Source organism: Lipotes vexillifer, unplaced genomic scaffold, assembly GCF_000442215.2.
Source record: "Lipotes vexillifer unplaced genomic scaffold, Lipotes_vexillifer_v1.1 scaffold1728, whole genome shotgun sequence".
Taxonomy (NCBI): Eukaryota; Metazoa; Chordata; class Mammalia; order Artiodactyla; family Lipotidae; genus Lipotes; species Lipotes vexillifer.
This window is the reverse complement of record NW_006784330.1, coordinates 1,045,885-1,066,088: the sequence shown is the minus strand read 5'-3', so window position 1 is coordinate 1,066,088 and position 20,204 is coordinate 1,045,885. Positions and strand designations below refer to the sequence as shown.

The 20,204-nt window shown below is 40.8% G+C and overlaps 1 protein-coding gene across 2 annotated transcripts in view; it reads right to left on the bottom strand.

Moving 5' to 3' along the window:
- The window catches only part of MID2 (midline 2), a 92,166-nt gene that overhangs the window by 17,792 nt on the left and 54,170 nt on the right, over positions 1-20,204 (bottom strand). For both annotated transcript variants that reach the window (XM_007456706.1, XM_007456705.1), the window contains exons 3-4: positions 4,308-4,415; positions 2,771-2,919 (exon numbers count right to left, since the gene is read on the bottom strand). In XM_007456706.1, coding sequence (XP_007456768.1) covers positions 2,771-2,919; positions 4,308-4,415 — 257 coding nt within the window. The remainder of the gene's footprint in view (positions 1-2,770; positions 2,920-4,307; positions 4,416-20,204) is intronic.

Genomic DNA, 20,204 nt, shown 5'->3' with positions numbered 1-20,204 from the left:
AAAAAAAAAGAAGCAAAGATCAAGAAAGAGCTCTTATAAATAAAAATATAAATACTTAAGATTTTAATAGAAGGATTGGATGAAAAATTAAGGAAACATCGTAGATCAAGAAGATAAAGTCATGGAAAGTGGTAGATAAAAGATTTTTTTTAATTAGAGGGAAAATCAAGGGTGTCCAAAATCTGGCTAATTAGAGTCCCAGAAAGAGAGAAGAGAGAAGGGGAGGAAGTCCTTAGCAAATAATAAAAGACAGTTTCCCAGAACTAAAAGTCAGTAGTCTTTAGATTGGAAAGACTCACTTAGTGCCCAACAAAAATGAATAATAAAAGACCCACACCAAGGCATATCTTGGTGAAATTTCAGAAAAAAGTAGATTAAAGATAAGACCTTCAAAGCTTCAGATTTTAAAATATAGGTCACATTCAAAAGATCAGGAATCAAAATAGCAGTGGAAGTTAGGAGACAATAGAGCCATGCCTTCAAAATTATAAGGAAAATTTATTTCCAACCTATAAAATTAGAAAATAAATTTAAAATATTATTTAGACAAAAAATTCTCAAAATTTTATTTACCTTGTACTCTTTCTTAGGAAGCTGTGGGAAAATTTGTTCCAGCAAAAATTAAGGGAATAAAATGGTACATGAAGGGGGAATCAGGTGGAGCCCAATGGAGTCCCTAATTAAGAACACAGAGCTGTGAATCCAAGGAGACTAAGTTGGTTGGAGTTCACAGGGCAGAGTACTAGAGAAGAGAAGGCTGCACAGAGAGAATTCTGGGACCTTCAGAGGGTTTGCCTCTAGTATTCAATAAAATACTGATTAACACATGCATATAAGGAAACTGCCCAATGCTAGAGAAAGAGTCACCCAAAAAGATTAGAGGGAACAAACCCTAATGCTCACACAGGGCCAGGAATAGTGTATGTTCCCACCAGCCAGACCAGAAAATCTCATGATTCATGGGGGACCTGGTAGCGTACTCAGAAGGGTCTTGTCTCAGTAGTGGGGAAAAACTTCCCCTGGACTAAACACTGCTTTGATCACACCTAACAAACCTTAAAAGCAAGACCTGAAAGGAACAAGCTATTTTTAAGTAACTTAACCGTGTCCCAGAACAAAGTTTAGGAATATTTATAGGAATACAAAAATATATAGTGCCCAATAAGATAAAATTCACATTGTCTGGCATCCAATAAGAAATAACCAGACATGCAAAGAAGCAAGAAAATAAAGCCCATAATAAGGAGAAAAAAGCAACTAGTTGAAACTGACCCAGATATTAGAATTAGACATTAAAGCAATTATTATAACTGCATTCCATATGTTCAAAAAGCTAGAGAACCCTGCTACCTTCCTGCTCATGCTCAGCAAATGACTTTGCCTCCTATTTTACAAAGAGAGGGGTAGATATGAAATGATAAATTCCTCAATTTCTCATACCAAACTGCTGAGCATACTGACATCCACATCCATTACTTCCGTCTTCCTTCTGGTTAAATGGAAGAGATGTCCCTTCATTTGTGCTTTGGCCACATACCTTCTTTTTTCCATAGCTTCAGTTTTGCCCCATCTCTAGCTGACCTGCATCCACTTTTTTTTTTAATTTATTTATTTTTGGCCGTGCTGGGTCTCCGTTGCTGCACAGGCTTTCTCTAGTTGTGGCGTGCAGGGACTACTCTTCGTTGCAGTGCACAGGCTTCTCATTGCAGTGGCTTCTCTTGTTGTGGAGCACTGCCTTTAGGCGTGCGGACTTCAGTAGCTGTGACGCACAAGCTCAGTAGTTGTGGCGCATGGGCTTAGTTGCTCCGCAGCATGTGGGATCTTCCCGGGACTAGGGATCGAACCTTGTCCCCTGCATTGGCAGGCAGATTCTTAATCACTGCACCATCAGGGAAGCCTGACCTACAACCACTTTTAAACTCACTCACATCTCTCCTATCTAAAAAAATAATACCCACAACTTTCCTCTACCTCATAGTCATTCTAGCTACTGCCATATCTCGCTCCTTCTCTTCATAGCAAACTTCTTGAAAGAATTTTCATTTCTTCACCTCTAATTTACTCTTCTTAAACATTTGAAAGTTATTTATATTAACGTAATACTTGTACCTAATTAAATAGTCAAATGTTGCTAATAGTTATACTGCAAGAAGTAGCAATCTCCTCTCATCCCCAATTTCTGCTCTCCAATAATAATAGTATTGAGCATTTACTTTGTGTTGGGCATTATTCTAAGCCTTTATAAGTACTAACTCATTTAACCCTCACAAAAACTTTATGAGATAGACACTATTATCATTCCCATTTTGCAAATGAGAGAATGAGAATGAAGCTCAGAGAGGTTATATGACTTCCCTAAGAGCAACCAACTTGTTTAGGGTCAGAGGCAGGATTCAAATCTAGGGAGTCTAGTGCTATAGCCTAGACTTAAGAAGGGCATCCACCTATCTACGTGGCCAGAAGTTTCTCTGCTCCTACACCAACACCAACATAGAAAGCTCCAGCCCTGAGTGGGCAGCAGAGAGCCATGGCATCACTAGGGCACATGGTTGGCTGTGCATTAGAAGAACTGGTAGGCTACAGAGACAGAGAGAAGGGTGCCAGAAATCCACAGGGCAATCTACCACACTGAGGCTTAGTAACTAGCCAGCTGGTAAAATCTTCTGGTGGCAGCTGCTACATATTGATACATGCCTGAACAGAATTAAGTGACTTTAAGCTGGCCCCTTTTCATAAGAGGAAGCATGCTGCAAGAACATAAGGAACTCACCTCTCAGCAATATTTTTTGCAGACTGGAGAAACCGTGCCTGGTCATTTTCTTTCAGGATATGCTCAGCTTGGTTGATGAGGACTGTTGAGCGTTCAAGACACTGGCGGCAATTAGCAACCTGCTGTGCCAACTTTCTCAGTTTCATAACCTTAAAGAATTAGCAAAAGAAAAATAAGATAACACATCCAGTGGTTAATTAATAATGATAAAACAACATGAAGGAGATCTGCTGCAGTGATTCTAAAAATAAGACCTATTAACATCCCATTGTCCCTGTACTAAGCACTCACCTTGTCACCGTATCCACCATGTCTGTTTTGTCAACCCCTCCTACCACCTACGGCCCGCTTACTTACCCTGCAACCCAGTCATATACTCCAGGTTACCTACCTCCTCTTTTTATTGATCACATTAATTCTTTTTATTATAAAAGCAATGTGTGGTCATTACAGAAAATTTAGAAAATTAAAAGTATAAAAAGAAACCCTACCACCCAGAGATCACCATTGTTGACACTTTATTGTCACACACATGTTTAATAAAAAGCACCTCCTTTTTCTTTATGAGTATCTACATTTCTATGTATATATTTCTCTAAGCATCTTTAAGCATGCCTACGTGTTCACAGATCTGTGTTCTCGGACACTTCAGTTCCTGTGTTAGCTGGAACCACCCAGCATGGCACAAAGTAATGGCTGTCACTCCAGGCTCTCATAACTTCTCACACTGTACACACAGCATGAGCTCACAATCACTATACTGACCAGCAGATCAGCAAGCGTGAAATCATAGAGCTGCATAGAGGCTCACACCTGAGCTTCTTGACCACAATTCTTCAGTTCCCATGCTAAAAGCCTGGAAGTCTTCTCTCTCTCTCCTTCATCTTTTATGTCTAATCAGTCGATGATTCCCATCATTTCCTTGCTAGCAATGCCTGCTATGCTCTTCCCTTCCGTTTGTGCTACCACTTCCCTGGTTAGGCCTTCATCAACTCATGCCAAGAATCATTCTATAAGCCTCATAACATGCTTGGCTGACTTCAGTATCATCCCATTCTGATCTACACTGCACACTTCTGCCGTATCTATCAGTCTTCTCCCTTCCTAAGAAACTAGAATGACTTCCTAATGCCTTTCAGATTAAGCCCAAAGTCCTTACAATGGCAGTCATGATCCTTCTGTAATTCTGGTCCACATTTCTACCATTACTTTGTTTTCTCTTTGTATTGACTTATACCATACACATAGTAAAGCACCCAAATCTGAAGTGTACAACTCCATGATTTTTTGCATATACACACACTCATGTAACTACCAACCAGGTCATGATATAGAACGTTTCCAACACCCCAGAACTGCCATCATTTTGACTGAATTCATAGCACTAGGCCAAATATTGCTACTTCTTTGCCCATCTCCCTAAAACCTCATTTCTTCTTGTTTTCATGATCCAAGTTCAAACTGGAACCTTCGGAATGAAGCTTGGACATTTGTAAAGTCAACTCGGCCTTGGCCTCACTGAACTGCTGTGCTTTACCTTTGTCTCTTTGATTTTGACAGCAATCATTTGCTTCCTCTGCTGGATGATCTCTACCAATTCATCACATTCTTCCATAAGTTTTGCCTCATGCATAGCAGTATTCACCTGCCAAGAAAGTCCAGAGTGTTACACAGTGATTTCTGCCTTTGTCCCCTGCGGGCTCTCAAAGGTTCGGACTGATAGCTAAACATGCATAACTTCTTCCATACCTCCCTCATAAGATCCACTCCTAGAAGAAGGGTAGAGATGATGATATTAATGATGCAAGGGCATTGAAGCACCACAGATAGGAAGCTCTCCGGCCTCTGGTAGATCATGATGGTTAATGGAGGCTGGGGAGAAGGACAGATGAGATGGGGGGATATTATTCCCACTGTGAAATTCCCTTTACTCCAGCACCCTGTCCTCCTACTGTTCTTTTGGAAAGAGGGTAAGGAGATTTAAGTACATCAGGGCAAGAGGATCCCTCTCCACAGGCACAAGAATATTAAGATAACATTACAACAACATATTTGTATCATCCTAACAAAAGTGTTTTCAGTTTTCCTTGTTCCTTTCTAAAATACAGAAAATGTTTCCATTTTAAAATATATGAATGCATAGCTATATCTTCACATTAAATATATGATTGTGTAGATATATTTTCACATAGTTGTCATCATGTCTTAGTAGATATTTCTCACTTTGGGCTGTCCAGTACCTGAATACCTTTCCTACTTGGGGATACTGTCTATATCAAAATATCTTTACTGCCAAGTCAGGGTAGGGGGTGAAAAAAAAGCCACCATTCTTCATTGTCTTCCCATGGACTTGTCCTTCTGCCCATCTCTATTACCGTTGACATTAGATGATATGAAGTCCCCAGCTGGGCTAAAATGAGAGCAGAGGATCTTTGGGCTGCCTAAGTGTAAAAGGAAAGGAAGGGGAAAGGAACTTACATCTTTTAAGCATTTAATGTGTCAATTACTTTATATTGATAGATAAATTATTTGATATAATTATCAGAACCACTTTATAATATAGGAGCTATTCTTATTTCCATTTCACAGATGAGAAAACTGAGGCTAAGAGAATTTCAGCAACTTGCTCAAGATTGCACAGCTGGGACGTGGTGAGACCAGTATTCAAACCAACACGTGTCAAGGGAAACCCCTTGGCTGGCGAGGTGGGCGGACAAGGTTCAGTTCCATTTCAGCAGCAGTCACACAGGGAAGCACAATCATTCCAAGAGTCTATTCAAGGATCACTCGAGTAGAGCTCTAAAAAGCCGAGGAACAGACAATGGGTTACTTGAGAGCACCAAAACTCAAGTGGCCAGATGTGCTTCATTAGCAAGGTAGGGCTGCATTTCCAATTGCTAGCCCTCTTCAAAGGGCTCCTTTACATACTCCCAAGCCCAGCAAAATACCTGTCGCTGGACCCTGCTGCCTCCTCTCTCACCCTCTAAGGTCCCTGCTGGCCAATTTTCTGTTTCTTACCTAACTGAAATAAAATATACTTGCCGAATTTCAACCTTGTTTTGTTTTATTTCCACTTTCCAAGGGGCAAATGCCACAATGAGAGCTTCCATTTGTCCTGAATGAACAGTCCCACTCAGGCCATTCTAGTTTGTTTTCTCAGACTCCTCACTCTCTCCCTAAATTGGATCTACCTTTCCAAGGCAGAAAATATCACCCTCTCAAAGAACTCCCACTCATGTGAGAATAAGAGATTCATCTAGTGCTCCCTGGATCTGTGCTTAGACTATTTGGAGACTTAGAACCCATTTATAGTTTCCTCTTGAGGATGCTGATGGTATAGTACACAGTGGTATGGTGCCTTGTTTCTTATAATTCAGCCCTTGGACTAACCTTGACATAACACTCACTACATGCCAGGCATTGCCCTAATCAGTCTATATACTAGCTCTCTCAATCATCAAAACAACCGTATGAAGGACGTACCATTAGCCCCATTTTACAGATGAGGAAACCTGAGCACAGAGAGACTAAGTGACTTGCTCAAGGCCACAGGCCTAGTAAGTGGCAGAGATGGGATGTGAACCCAGGGAGTCTGACTTTAGGAGTCCACACCTTTAACCATCACACTAAACTGCCTCTCCAGTGTAGTGTAACAGAATCCTGTCTTCAGTTCCTGACAATCATTACCTCTTCTGCACCATTGATCTTTATTTTGTCATCCCATTCTGTTTAGTCCTTTCAGACTACCTGTTGTTCCCCTAGAAGGCCATGCACATCCATGTCTTGTGCCTTTGCTCAAGACTCTCCTTTCACTTGGAAAGTCACTTCATTATTTGTTTGTTGAACAAAGTTCTACTTATCTTTCCAAGCCCAGCTCAAAGATTGTCACTTCTGAAACTTTTTCTCATCTGCTTGGATACAGTTGGTTCCCTACTTATATTCCCATAGTACTTTATATATAATTCTATTATACCATTTACTACGTTACAGGAATTTATTAGTTTGTCTTCCCTGATCAAACGTGAGTTCCGGAGGCCAGGGGCTGTGTCGTATTTGATGATATCTCCAGCATAGTGACTGGCATGTGGTCTGTGTTCAGTAAATATTTGTTGCATTGAATTGAACAGGGGTCAGTATCTCACTGCTTGCCAGACATGTCCACTTGGTTACTCAAGTTACCCTAAACTCAGTATGTCTAAAAACAAACTCATCACTTTCCCTCTAAATCCAGCTTCCACCTCTGATTTCCTCTTTTTGGTTATTTCTACTATCATTATTGCACTTGCTCAGGCTCATTTACCTACTTCTGCCTCATCCCCCACATAAATTCACAGCAGTCCTGCCAGAGTCCTACCCTCCTTTTCTTTTCAATCTCACTAAAGTTCTTCTCGTAATACAATGAGGCTCTGGGCCAAGGAAACAATAAATTGAAGCCCTTATCATCTTTTTGGACTATTATTATAAAAGCCTCATTAATTCATCCCCCTGCCTCTAGAATCTTTCCTTTGTAACCGCCCCCCATAATCCGCCCTACACCCTGAAACCAGGGAAAATCATCACCATCTTCATCATCAACCATGTATTAATCATCTCTTGTGTGCAATGCATTATGCTCAGGCCCTGCCCTCAATAAATGTGCAGTCCAAAGGGTGATAAGGGCTTCAGCTTATTGGTTCCTTGGCCAATTTTATGGGGGAAAGCCTCATACATATAAAGCAAATAAGTCAAGTTAGCATAAGTGAAATATCAATGAGTGGTGAAGGCTACAATCTACAGAAATTGAAGGGAAAGATCACTCTCAGTGGGGAAGTGGAGAAAAGACACTTGAGTGAAGTGGGACTTGAACTGAGCCTTGGAGATGGATAGGACTCAGATTTAAAAGGTGAGAAGGAGGGAAATTTTGAGCCAAGCTAATGAGATTGAACCCTACTCTTTAGACAATATGGTATCTTTGAAAATTTGGGAAGGCGGGAGAGGGTAAGATGGTGGGAGAATGACTATAATTAAATTTTTTAAGAAGATGAACTGGGATTAATGTGATTGGGGGTAACAGTAAGCATGGGGACAATTTAGGAGGCTACTGTGATGTGAACAGGGCCTAGCCAGGGAGGGTAACGGGAACTGAAAGGAAAGGTCAAATATGAGACGCACCCCCTTGCTTGAAAATCTTCAATTAGACAGCAAGCCCCTTGAGGAAAGGTTTTATGACACTTTGTTTCTCCCACTGTAACAGACACAATGCCTTAAACATAACAAACACATAAGAAACATTTACTGATGGATTTAGCAAAGTGAAAAATCAAAATAGGAATGGCAAACATTAGAAAATATACTATAGTAAATGCATTTTGTAGAGAAAATGTAGGTTGAAGTGAGGGAGCTTGGGTGGGGTTTGGACAGTTGCATCAGGCAAGATAAAACAGCCAGATGCAACTAGTAGAGCAGAAAGTTGGCTGAAGAGGCAAAATCCCAAACTAAAGTTAAAGCAGTGACATTAAAATCTTTCCATGTCAAGAAGCAGCCCAAAAGAGCAGGGTCCTTAAGTGTTTTCTGAACAGGAAATACTCCAGGGAAAATCTGTCTTCATGATGTGAATAAAACATCTCAAATTGCTTGGAAGGCACTTGAAAGCCCTGGTATTTTCCTTGTTTGCAGTTTTCTTTGAAAATGCAGTGAGGTATTTCACTTGCTTATTAACCCTCAGCTGAAAACAACTGGGGTTATATTGATAAGCATTCTTGGTCGGTTGATCTGTTGGTTGGTTCATTGGTTAGTTGGTTGGTGGTTTCTGGAAGACTCAAGATTTTTATTTGAAGTTTGTTCTTTGGTTTAGATTAGTAGGTTTGCCTAAATGGCTTTATGTCTGTGGAAAAATCTATCCTCCCTGAAAATACCATTAGAGTAATCTTGGCAACCTACTTGTGTAAAGGAAGGGCAGTTTCTGATGTTTAAGACTGAGTCTCAGCACCAGTCTTCCAAGGCCTAAGCACTAGGGAACATGGGCCTTCCTGTTAAGCCTCCAAATCTTTTTTGCTCTGTGCTCTCTTCTTTCCTCCCAAAGGCAGCAAGAATTTGACTCTCATGTTTCTTTCCAACTGCCCACCCTACTCTATTTCCTGTAGTTCTTTCCTACCTCCCAGCCCAAAGATTAAACCCAGAGTCAGACCTAGTCTTCCCCAATTTCCATCCTTCCCTGACACAAAGACACACATTCCCTACTTGAAGGATTTTCTTGCTGGTCACTACAAGGAAATCAATACATAGGGGTTCACAAAAGCCACAAGTTGCCAAGGTTTAAGAGACTGCAAAAAGTTATGTTGGTCATTGTTCCTGTTCCCTATTGAAATGTAAATGGACTAACCTTTTACCCTTCCCTTCTTTTAGAGAGCTTATTTCATAGTTTCTTGGGAGATCTCCCACACACTCATTCTATAGGTCTTTTATCTCTGGGTTTTAAGTTCATCAGCCTTCCCCCCAGCCCACCCCCAGGAGAAACTTCACCACTCATACCCTCCCCTCAGCTCAGTCACGTCCATCAGTCCTGCAGAGCACCACACTGGAGTTCAGGAGGAACTGAGATTTCATGTTCAGGTGGAACAATATGTATGAAATAGTGGATGAGCCCTCTACCCAGACTCAAGTGCAATTTATTTACATGGTAATAGAACTCCTCCTTGGCATCTCCATCTTAGTGTACTCCACTCTAAAAGATCAATGCCAGCTTAGTTTATTTCCTGGACATCCCTGGTGGCGCAGTGGTTAAGAATCTGCCTGCCAATGCAGGGGACATGGGTTCAATCCCTGGTCCGGGAAGATCCCACATGCCACGGAGCAACTAAGCCCGTGCGCCACAACTACTGAGCCTGCGCTCTAGAGCTGATGAGCCACAACTACTGAAGCCCATGTGCCACAGCTACTGAAGCCCGCGCGCCTAGAGCCTGCGCTCCACAACAAGAGAAGCCACCGCAATGAGGAGCCCGCGCACCGCAACGAAGAGTAAAAAAAAAAAAAAAAAAAAAGTAGCCCCCTCTCGCCACAACTAGAGAAAGCCCGCGCGAAGCAACGAAGACCCAGTGCAACCAAAAGTAAAATAAATAAATAAATGATTATTTCCTGAACCCTTCTGCCCAAATAGATCTTCCCCTTCCACGTAGGAGATTTTGAAATGCCAGCATTAAAGATCATTTGGAAATGTTTTTATTTCGGCAAACACTTATTGAGTGCCCATACCACATACAAGGGTTCCTGAGTGGGACCAAAATGATGAAAAAGACTCAGCTTCTGCCTTCAAGGCACTTATAGTCTAGTGCAAAAGATGAGTGTGAATTCAGCTAATTACAATTTAATGAATAGCAGAACAAGCAATAGAATACAAACACAGCTCTAGGAGAGCGTAGAGAAGGGAAAAATATTTGGCCTGTGGAAAAGGACAGTCGGGGATTAGGGAAGGTTTCATGTAGCTGAGCTGGTCTTGAAGGATGAGGTTTATGGGGAGAGAATTCCAGGCAGAGAAAATACTATAAATAGCATGAGCGAAAACACAGGCAGGAAAGCAAAGAACGTGTTTGGGTAAAGCAGATCAGGTGCAAGGCAGGGACAGGTGCAAGGCAGGGAAATAAGGCTAGAAACGGAGACTGCAGATATATTATGAAAAGCTGCACTGTCATTTGGAGTCTTTGAACGTACCTGGATAAAATGTCTGGATCTTAATGCCATAGTAACACCTTAACCATCTTAGCTGAGAACAAGGTGGAGAGAAAAAGCAGGCATAGTATTCCAAGAAGTGGAAGGGCACAACAAATTTCTCACTTCCCATTCTTGCCCAGGAGCACCCAGGTGACCACTGCCCCACCTTCTCAGACTCCAAAATGTCAGAGAAAAGAGGCTGAGGGCTTCATTCTACACGCAGCCACTTTCTGTGCAAAGGAGGTGAGAGGTAAATTGAACATCTGATGGATTATCAAGGAATTGTTACGAACAACTCTGTCACCTTGCTGAGCTGCAAAGAATTCATTACTCCCGTAACGATGCAGTCAAGAAAACACAATGTTCTCTCTGTTTCTATGAGTTCAGGTTTTTTTTTAGATTCCTTGATTATACTTAACAAGACTATATTGTATACTTGAAAGTTGCTATGAGAGTGGATCTTAAATATTCTCACCACGCACACACACACACACACACACACACACACACACACACAGGCAACTATGTAAGGTGAGGAATGTATTAATTAACCTTATTGTAGTAATCTTGTGATATATTAGCATATCAAATCATCGCATTGTACACCTTAAACTTACACAATGTTTTCTGTCAGTTATATGTCAATGTTATATATTGTATGTCAATTATATGTGATATATGTCACTTAAAACACAATGTTGTATGTCCATAAAGCTGGGGGGAAAAAAGAAACCACGTTGTTTATGATACAGATGTTGCACTTACTGTGGCAGCATCTAAGCTAAGGTGTTAATCCAGATCACAGTTTAAAGGACATCATCACACACACCACCACCTCCACAGCCCTTCGTATAAGGAAGGTTCAAAGGTATAACAGGAAGAGGAAGACGAGACTACCTTCTTTTTCATTTTCCAAAGCAAAACACTGCAACATTTCAAAGATGATTCTGCCAGCTTTACATAAAAACAACTAAATGAAGTAGGGCTGTTTTTATGAATTTTATCTGTTTCATTGGATTTGGAGGGAGGGGGTCACTTAACAGACTGGGGGACATGTAAAACTATTAATAGGATATTGAGTCCCCTGTACTGGCGTAACTGCAGCTTAAGAGACAAAAAATTAAAAATTCCTGAGGCATAGTTAAGCAACCTACTGCCTCAGTGCTTAAGTTTAATTTTTTGGCAGAGTAATGGATGAGGGGTTGCAGGGTAGAGGTAGGTGGGGGATGGGAGTGGATCACTCCCATCTAGGATGTGGATCACACACACTAGAAAAGTAGTGTGGCTGAGGAGGTAGCAGCCAGGCCATCTCTTGAAGTGTAAGAACCCTATTGTATTGGGCCCAGGGATCCATGCTGTGGGAGGCCTCGAGACAGACATGGACATCGACTGACAGACAGACACGTTTCCTGTCAGCTTGTGGGTGCTTACGATGTGCTAGGTGCTGTTCTAATTGCTTCATATATTTTAACTCATTTACTTCTCCCACTTACCCTATGAAGTTGGCACTGTTGTTATCATTGCCATTTTACAAAAGAAACTGAGAAACGCAGAGGTTATGTAATTTGCCCAAGGTCATACATAAAACTAGTAAATGGCAGAGCCAGCATTTGCTCTCCGGCAGCCTGGCTCTTGTCCGTGATTTAACCAGCATGTGTGTGTGTGTGTGTGTGTGTGTGCGCGCGCGTGCGCGCGTGTGCACGCGTGTGTGTGTGTGTGGGAGAGAGAGAGAAACAGAGACAGAGAAAACGTGTTCATAAACATACTTCTTTTCCTCTCAGAGTTGCCTCTCAAGATAATCACATTCCTTTGAGTTAACTACTACAAACATTTTGTGTAATTCCTTCCTGATTTTGAAAATAATATATAGCATAAAAATGCATATAATGTAACATTTAGAATATATAATGCACACACATGTGTATCAACACATACACGTATTCCATATTTATTTAACTAACTGAGTTTAACTATCAAAAATTTTGGCAACAGAGAGGACAATTTGCTCCATATACATGCCTTAGGAAAGGCCCTGTGCCATGTGGCAATTCTTTGTTGGCTTTAGAGTCCCTTCTCCTCAGGGATCAGACTCCCAAACCTTGGTAGCCTTAGGGTTAGTTACTTTCTCCCCCATATTCTCTTTCCACACAACGTTGCTGTTTAGAACATGCAAGAAGTAGGAGAGGCATAATCTAGGTTTGCACCTGGGATTCTATATATATAGCTATAAATCCTATGTGAAATGAGGCAGAAACCTCCTTTCTATCTCTTCAGAACCACCGAACTGTCAGATCTTAAAAAGACTGAAGAAATCATCAATTCCTAGCTCCTCACTTTACAGATAGAAATATGAGGCCTAGAGAGGAGAAGGGCTTACCCAACATCATATTACTTATCAATGACAGGGCAAGGCTGGAGCAAGATCCTTTGACTCCCCATCCAGTGTTCTTCCTACTCTACTGCTTGTTTTGTGAAGCACAGCACTTGCTTATAACCCCCTCTGAAGATATAAAACTCTCTAGATCTCACCCTTGTGTATTTACCCTAGAAATACAAACATGGATGTCTAAACACACAAAAAACTTGCATGAATGTTTATAACAGCTTTATTTATATTAGCCAAAAACAACTGAAATGCTCTTCAGTGGAGGCATGAATAAACAAATTGTGGAACATCAACGATAAAATTTTTTAAAACTATTGATACACACAACTTAAATGTATCTCAGAGGCATTATGATGAGTGGCATAAGCAAATAATAATATGTCACATAAAGTATGATTCCATTTATATAACATTCTACAAATTACATAGTGATGAAGAACAGATCAGTGGTTGCCAGGGGGCAGGTGTGACGACAAAGAGTTTGCACCCCAGAGGTTTTTGGGCGTGACGAAACTGTATTGTTCTGATGATAGTGGTGATTACACGAATCTATACATGGGATAAAATTCATGGAAATACACATACTTCCCCGTCCCCCAAAGTTTGAGTACATGTAAAAACTGGTGAAATTTGAAATGAGGTCTGTAGTTTGCTTAGTAGAATATTGTACCAATGACAATTTCCTAATTGCGATAGTTACATGGTTATGAAAGATGTTAACACCGGGGAAGAGAAGATGAATGGTATGTTGGAACTCTATTATTTTAGCAAAGTCTTTTCTTTAATTTCTTAAATTCTTTTTTTATTTTTAAATTGCTAGATTTTAATGATCTTTTACAGTTCCCTTTTTGATATAGGAACTTACTTATTTTAACATATTTTATTGGAGTACAATTGTTTTACAATGGTGTGTTAGTTTCTGCTGTATGACAAAGTGAATCAGCTATATGTTCCCATATCTCTTCCCTCCTGCATCTCCCTCCCTCCCACCCTCCCTATCCCACCCCTCTAGGCGGTCACAAAGCACTGAGGTGATCTCCCTGTGCTATGCGGCTGCTTCCCACTAGCTATCTATTTTACACCTGGTAGTGTATATATGTCAATGCTACTCTCTCACTTCGTCCCAGCTTACCCTCCCCACCCCTGTGTTCTCACGCCCATTCTCTACGTCTGCATCTTTATTCCTGTCCTGCCCCTAGGTTCATCAGAACCATTTTTTTTTAGATCCCATATATATATGTGTTAGCATACGGTATTTGTTTTTCTCTTTCTGACTTCACTCTGTATGACAGATTCTAGGTCCATCCACCTCACTACAAATAACTCAATTTCGTTTCTTTTTATGGTTGAGTAATATTCCATTGTATATATGTGCCACATCTTCTTTATCCATTCATCTGTCAATGGACACTTAGGTTTATTTTAGCAACTTCTATATGAGCTTAAACTTATTTCAAAATTTAAAAGAAAAAGAAAGAAAGAAAACTCTAGATGTCCCACAACGATTCAGGCAGGTCTGGTGAACCAACATTTATGTATTTTTCCGAAGTTATAACTAATATGTCTTCAGGCCTTTGCTCAAATGGCATCTCATCTCATACTCCACTTTGCACCCTGGTTTATATTTATCCATAACACTTTTAACCTCTAATAAAAATATATTTGTTTGTTGTGTGTCTCCCCCAACTAGAATGTAAGCTTCTTAAAGTTAAGGACTTTGTTTTGTTCACTGCACCTAGAATAATGCCTGGCATGCTGTGGGTACTCAACAAATATCTGTTGAATTAATGAATGAATGTGAGTATTTTGGCCCTGAAATAAAGGACAAATGCAAAACTGTATTTTGTAATCTACAAAAATGTAGATTACATTTCTTCATTACATGAGACAAGTTTCCCTTAACGTTTTCTTTTTACATAATTACTCAAAATGGTAATTTTGTTCTGTCATTTACGTATTGTTTGCTGCGTTATGGAAGATTTGGAAAGATATCGGAATAACAACCTGGGTGCTAGGAGATCACATATTCTGAAATGGTTCTTCACCCAATGTTAAAAGAAAGAAAAAGTTACCTCCTCTGGATAATCGGCTGTGCTTTACTCACCCTTATAATGCATAAAAGATTATACTTACAACAGTCAGCCACCAGAGGGTACTGTTTATTCAGTTATCCTTTCTCAATACGTATTGTGTACCAAGCCATGTGCTGGGTATAAAAAAGTTGATAGGACACAGTACCCGCTCTCAGAGTTTGCAGTCTGGTGGGGAGACAGATCAGTACATAGAAGTGCTATGACAGAAGCATGCATAGGGTGTTCCAGGTACACGGGGTAAGGAGAGAGAGAGAAGTACAGAGCATGTGTGATGGCTCCCTGGAGGAGGTGATGCCTGAGCTGAGTCTTAAAAGACAAGTAGTAGTCAGCCAGGAGAAAAGGGGAGGAGTGGAAGTTCTGTGGGGGCAGGGGCCATGTTCACACTGTGTTCCCAATGCCTGGCCCAAGGCAGAAATACGCTTAAATATCTGTGGAATGAATGAACAAATTATAAAGTGCAGGTAAGTAAAAAGCACATGCTAGAGGTAGGTAGGGTCCAGATCACGACAGGTCTTATAAATCTTTATCTTAATGGTGATGGAGACCCATTGAAGGGTTTGTGGTAGGGGAGTGACATGTGGGCTTTGCATTTTAAAAAGATCATTCCCACAACAATGTGGAAGATGGATTAGAGGGGGGACAGCACGAGTCAGAGAGACCAGTTAGGAATTGCGGTTTCCAAAATGAATATGGCGTGGTCATGGCCACTGCCTTTAAGAAGCTTATAGTCCAATGAAGGACACAAAACAGAATCAGGTAATTCTAATACAGCGAAGCAGGCAGTGTAACGTGATGCACTGGCCACTCTGCCCAAGGTCATGCAGCTAGTGGGCGACGGCGGAGCCAGTATCAGAAACCAGGTTTCCTGATTCCGAGTCTAGGGCTTTTCCCCAAGTCCTCCTTTTAACTGCCTTTCACAACCACAGAACTATGTAAGAGAAAGAGAGCAGGGCGAGCCAATGAAAGATTATGCCTTCTTTAGCCTCAGACTAGACCGTGGGGAGCACTTAGCCTTACTTTGTACTCAAGTCTGACATAAGCATCCCTCCCCAAGACCTTTGTTTCTGGGAGACGGCTTTGGTATCCTGATACTTCCTGTATACATACAGAACAATGAATCTACCGCGAGAGCCAAGGAAATTCACACTCTGACAGCTAAGGTCAGGGAAGCCATAATTCTGAGAAATAAGTCATTCTTTATGAGACAGGGGACTTCAGATGACAAAAGGAAAAAAAAAAACTGGATCCATGTTCAGAAAAGGAAGATGGTCACTAGAAAGAGCAAGGGCCCAAGTGGAAGAGTGAAAAGAGCTGAAGAAGAGCCTATATTGCTTTCTAAGCTGCGGAGGGTGGAGGAGCTGCGGGGGAGGGAAAGACGACAGAGAAGCACCAGGAAAGAGCCTCAGGACACGGACCTGAAAAATTCTGTACGAGAGCATCAGTGAAAAAGGAGACCCCGGGAAAAAGTCCAGTTCTGTGAGTAGGTAACAAAGATGCCTTGAGAACGTGTTTCCAGGGGTCCTGACTGCCTCATGAGCCAGGACAGAGACCAGAGCTAAGGAGTTTCTATGTAGGAAAGCGCAAGGAGATAAAGGGGTCCTGAGGAGAGCTCTTGGTCAGGCTATCTTGGTGGGGATGGGGTTGGGGATGGAGAGACACAGAGAGACTGAGAGAGAGCGTGTGCGCACACACACACACACACACACACATGCGGGCACTCGCTGGGAAGGATCCCTGGGTGTCATGGGGTAGGGGTTTATCTTTACTGAACCAAAAGCCAAACTGAAATTTGTTAAAAGGATGGGCTTTGAAGTCAGACCTGAAGTTAGCCTCAGGCTAGCCTCCTATAGCTGTCTGGTCTTGGGCAAAGCAGCCTAAGTTTCCTCTTCTGTAAATTAGGATGATACTAGTATCTAGCCTCATAGGGTTTTGTACATTCTTAGTAGACTAAGCAACAGAAATAAAGCAATAGGTAGTCAAATAGTTGTTTGTTTGTTTTTTACTACTACTGCTCTGATGATGGTGATGGCTGTGACTACTATTGCTAAAACCACTATATCTTCTGGGGTTTTCTGCCGAACAAACAAGCAAGCACTGTTTTATCGTCTGGTTTATTTTTATTCAGTTTCTGCATATTTTTTGCTTTCTGGAACATACTGGGTCACGATTTGCTTTTCTCTGAGATTACCATGTCCCTTTTCTTATTCTTCTTCCCACACCTAAGCATCTAGATCTCACGCCCAAATGTAGTTACCTCCACACTGCTGGACAGGGTTCACCCTGCGTCTGAAGATAAAATGGTCTCTCTTCCTACCAGGAGCCAGACCATCACCTTCCCCCTCCATTCAGAGCAGAAGGCTGATGCCAGAAAGGAGATCAAGTGCTGATTTCTGACAAAACACTGATTACATTTCACATCTTTGGCTGGGAAGGAATTTGGCTGGCTCAAGCTTGTTATTCTCTGTTTTTGTGCTCTGGGCTCCCTCATAATTAACACAATTCCCCAGGCTCAGAGCCCAAAAGATATTAGGGTGGGTCTCGAAGAAATAGGTGTGTAAGCAAGAAAGCTAACACATTCCCTCACTTACAAAAATATAATACCGTAATTACATTCTGTTTCAGTTTCCTCTGCAGTGCTCCCTAAGGGAGAGGACCCCATCTGTCCTGTACTCTGAGCTCCAAGCATAGTAGAGCACTATACCTTGGAGGCTCATTAAAATACTTGTTAATGCATTGATGAATATGCACCTTCCCACACACAATCCTTGCTCTACAGAGCAGGGATTCACCAGTTAGCCTGCCTGTGGTATTGATGAAGAAAGATGAGAGGCAGTTGTCAAAAATATGAACAGAAAGTATGGTATTATGCAAGTATTACTGGAATCAGCGACGGCCCTAGGTTACATCTAGGGACTCTATCCTGATGGGCATTGCCTTATGGTGAAAAGCCCCTGAGGCTCACGTATGTCTGAGTGTTTGCATATGTGTTTGTGTGTGTATAATTCCTGTTATTCATAATCTCTCTCCACCTTCACTAGGACAAAGCAGGTAGGTCTGTGTCCCCCAGCCTCACACTTGCTCTGACAAAAGGCTACCTTTTGGGAGCTTCTTTTCCCTTATAAGTCTGCCCTTGATGTTGCCCTTAACCTGATTCACCTATACATAAATAGTGACGGTATAAGGGGGCACAGAATGTGATTTATTTTGGGTCTTTACTTTCCGCCTAGGGCTCAGGGCTCAATTTCTCACTTTGGGAAGTCCAGTAGCTCCTAGAGAAAATACAAAGAAAAGGAGAAGCAAGAAGGACTTGCTGGGAAATTCCAAAGAGCTGATCATCTTAATACAATGTTACTATAACCAAGGAAATCATTAGTTACAGTTGTGTAGTTAATATAGCTGTGTAGTTGTTATGGTTTAGACTAGAGACTGCTTTCAGGTATATTTGATCTCTACATTTGATCTTCATAACAACCTTAGAAGATTGCTAGGGCAGGCATTACTGTCTGCATTTTATAGATGAGGAAACTGAGATCCAGAGAGGTAAAGTGAGTTATCAAAGTCATATAAACTACGAAGCGATGGAGTTACAACCCAAATTAGGTTTTCTAATTTCAAAGCCAGGGCTCCTTCAGATTCCCCGTGTTTCATTCTAACCATCAAAGAAATACTGCTCTTTGATCACTCTCTTTGTAGCTATAACTAGAGAGAAAAAGCACCCTTCCTTTTTTTCTTTTTGAGGGTTGTCATGTGCTAAGTTGCCATTTCTTCTCAGCACTTTTTTCTCCCGGGAGGCAAAAAGTAGACTGGAAAAAGCTCTGGATTTAAAGTTAAGCAGGTCTGAGTCTGAATTCTAGCTTTAACACTTATAAGCTGAGTGACCTCAGACAAGTTACTTAACAACTCTGAGCCCATCTTTCCAGCAAGTAAAACAGAATCACTGTCACCTATCTCACAGATTGTTCTAAAAACCAAATGAGAAAATAGAGATAACAGCCTTAGCACAGAACCCGGAACACAGCAGGAGTTAAATAAATATTGATTCCCTTTCCCAGTCCTCCCACACCCCTACTTGCTACTCTAGACTGGAAATATGCAGTACTTCTTTCCCAGAAAGCTGAAATTCAGTCTTGGGTTTATGTCTATACTTATTTATATTACTGTAAAAATAGGATGACTGGCATTTCAACTCTTGATGGCTTATCATTTACAACTGATATTTCTGTCATCTTTTGTTGGTTAATTGAGATAGTTTTGGAATTTAAAACATGTAGGTGTGTATGTGTGCACATATGAATGTGTTTCCAAATCATTTTAAAGGCTTCAATTATTACTCAGAAGTTATTTCCATTCTCTCATTCTTCTTAATCTCATCTAGAACCTAAAGGGCTGGGTTGGCCTTATTTGAACAATGAACTAACTAATTCAGTTACTTCTAAGATCCCTTAGAGTTCAAATCTCACATCTCCAGCACCAGATTCCAACTGCATTTTCTAAGGAAGGATGCATCCACAAGCAGCCAATTCTTGTGGTCTGTCTTTAGATAGTAATGTGGTTTAGTTCTTGCACCTGGATCTTTACCTGTTGTCACATTCAGCTCACTGAGGAGCTTCAAACAAGGTGACCAAAAAAAGGGAAGATAAAGTGGGCATGGGAGAAAACTGGGCTCGTCCCGAGAGTGGGGATATAGGACTTTGAAAGAAATGGATTCAGCAGACAGAAAATAAGCTAGGCTGTGACTCTGACTGGAGAGAGGGTAGGGAAAATTAAAATGTTTTCCTTATTCATTTTAGCATTGTTTTACTGGTTGCAGTGAACATACATCACCATTACCATTGTAAAATTTTATTATGAAATTTTCTAAGCATATTTAAAGCTAGACATCCTCTAGATAAAAACCTCATGTACCCATCCCACAGCTGCAAAAGCTATCAACATTTTGTTATACTTGTTTGATTTATTTCCCTTTTTTGCTGGAGTATTTTAAAGCAAATCTACGACATTATATTATTCTACCCTTTAAATACTTCAGTTTGCATCTCAAAAATAAAAGGATATTTTATTGCACAATCACAATGACTAAAATAATTCCTTAATATCATTCATCTAGTGCTTGTTCCATATTTAAATTTCCCCAATTATGTAAAAAACATGCTTTTACAGTTGATTTCTTAGAATCAGATACTTTACGAAGAGGAATTTAATACCGATTTTTCAAAGAACATGTATATTTCTAATGAATAATTAAATACTGCTGTTTCATGGTGAAAAA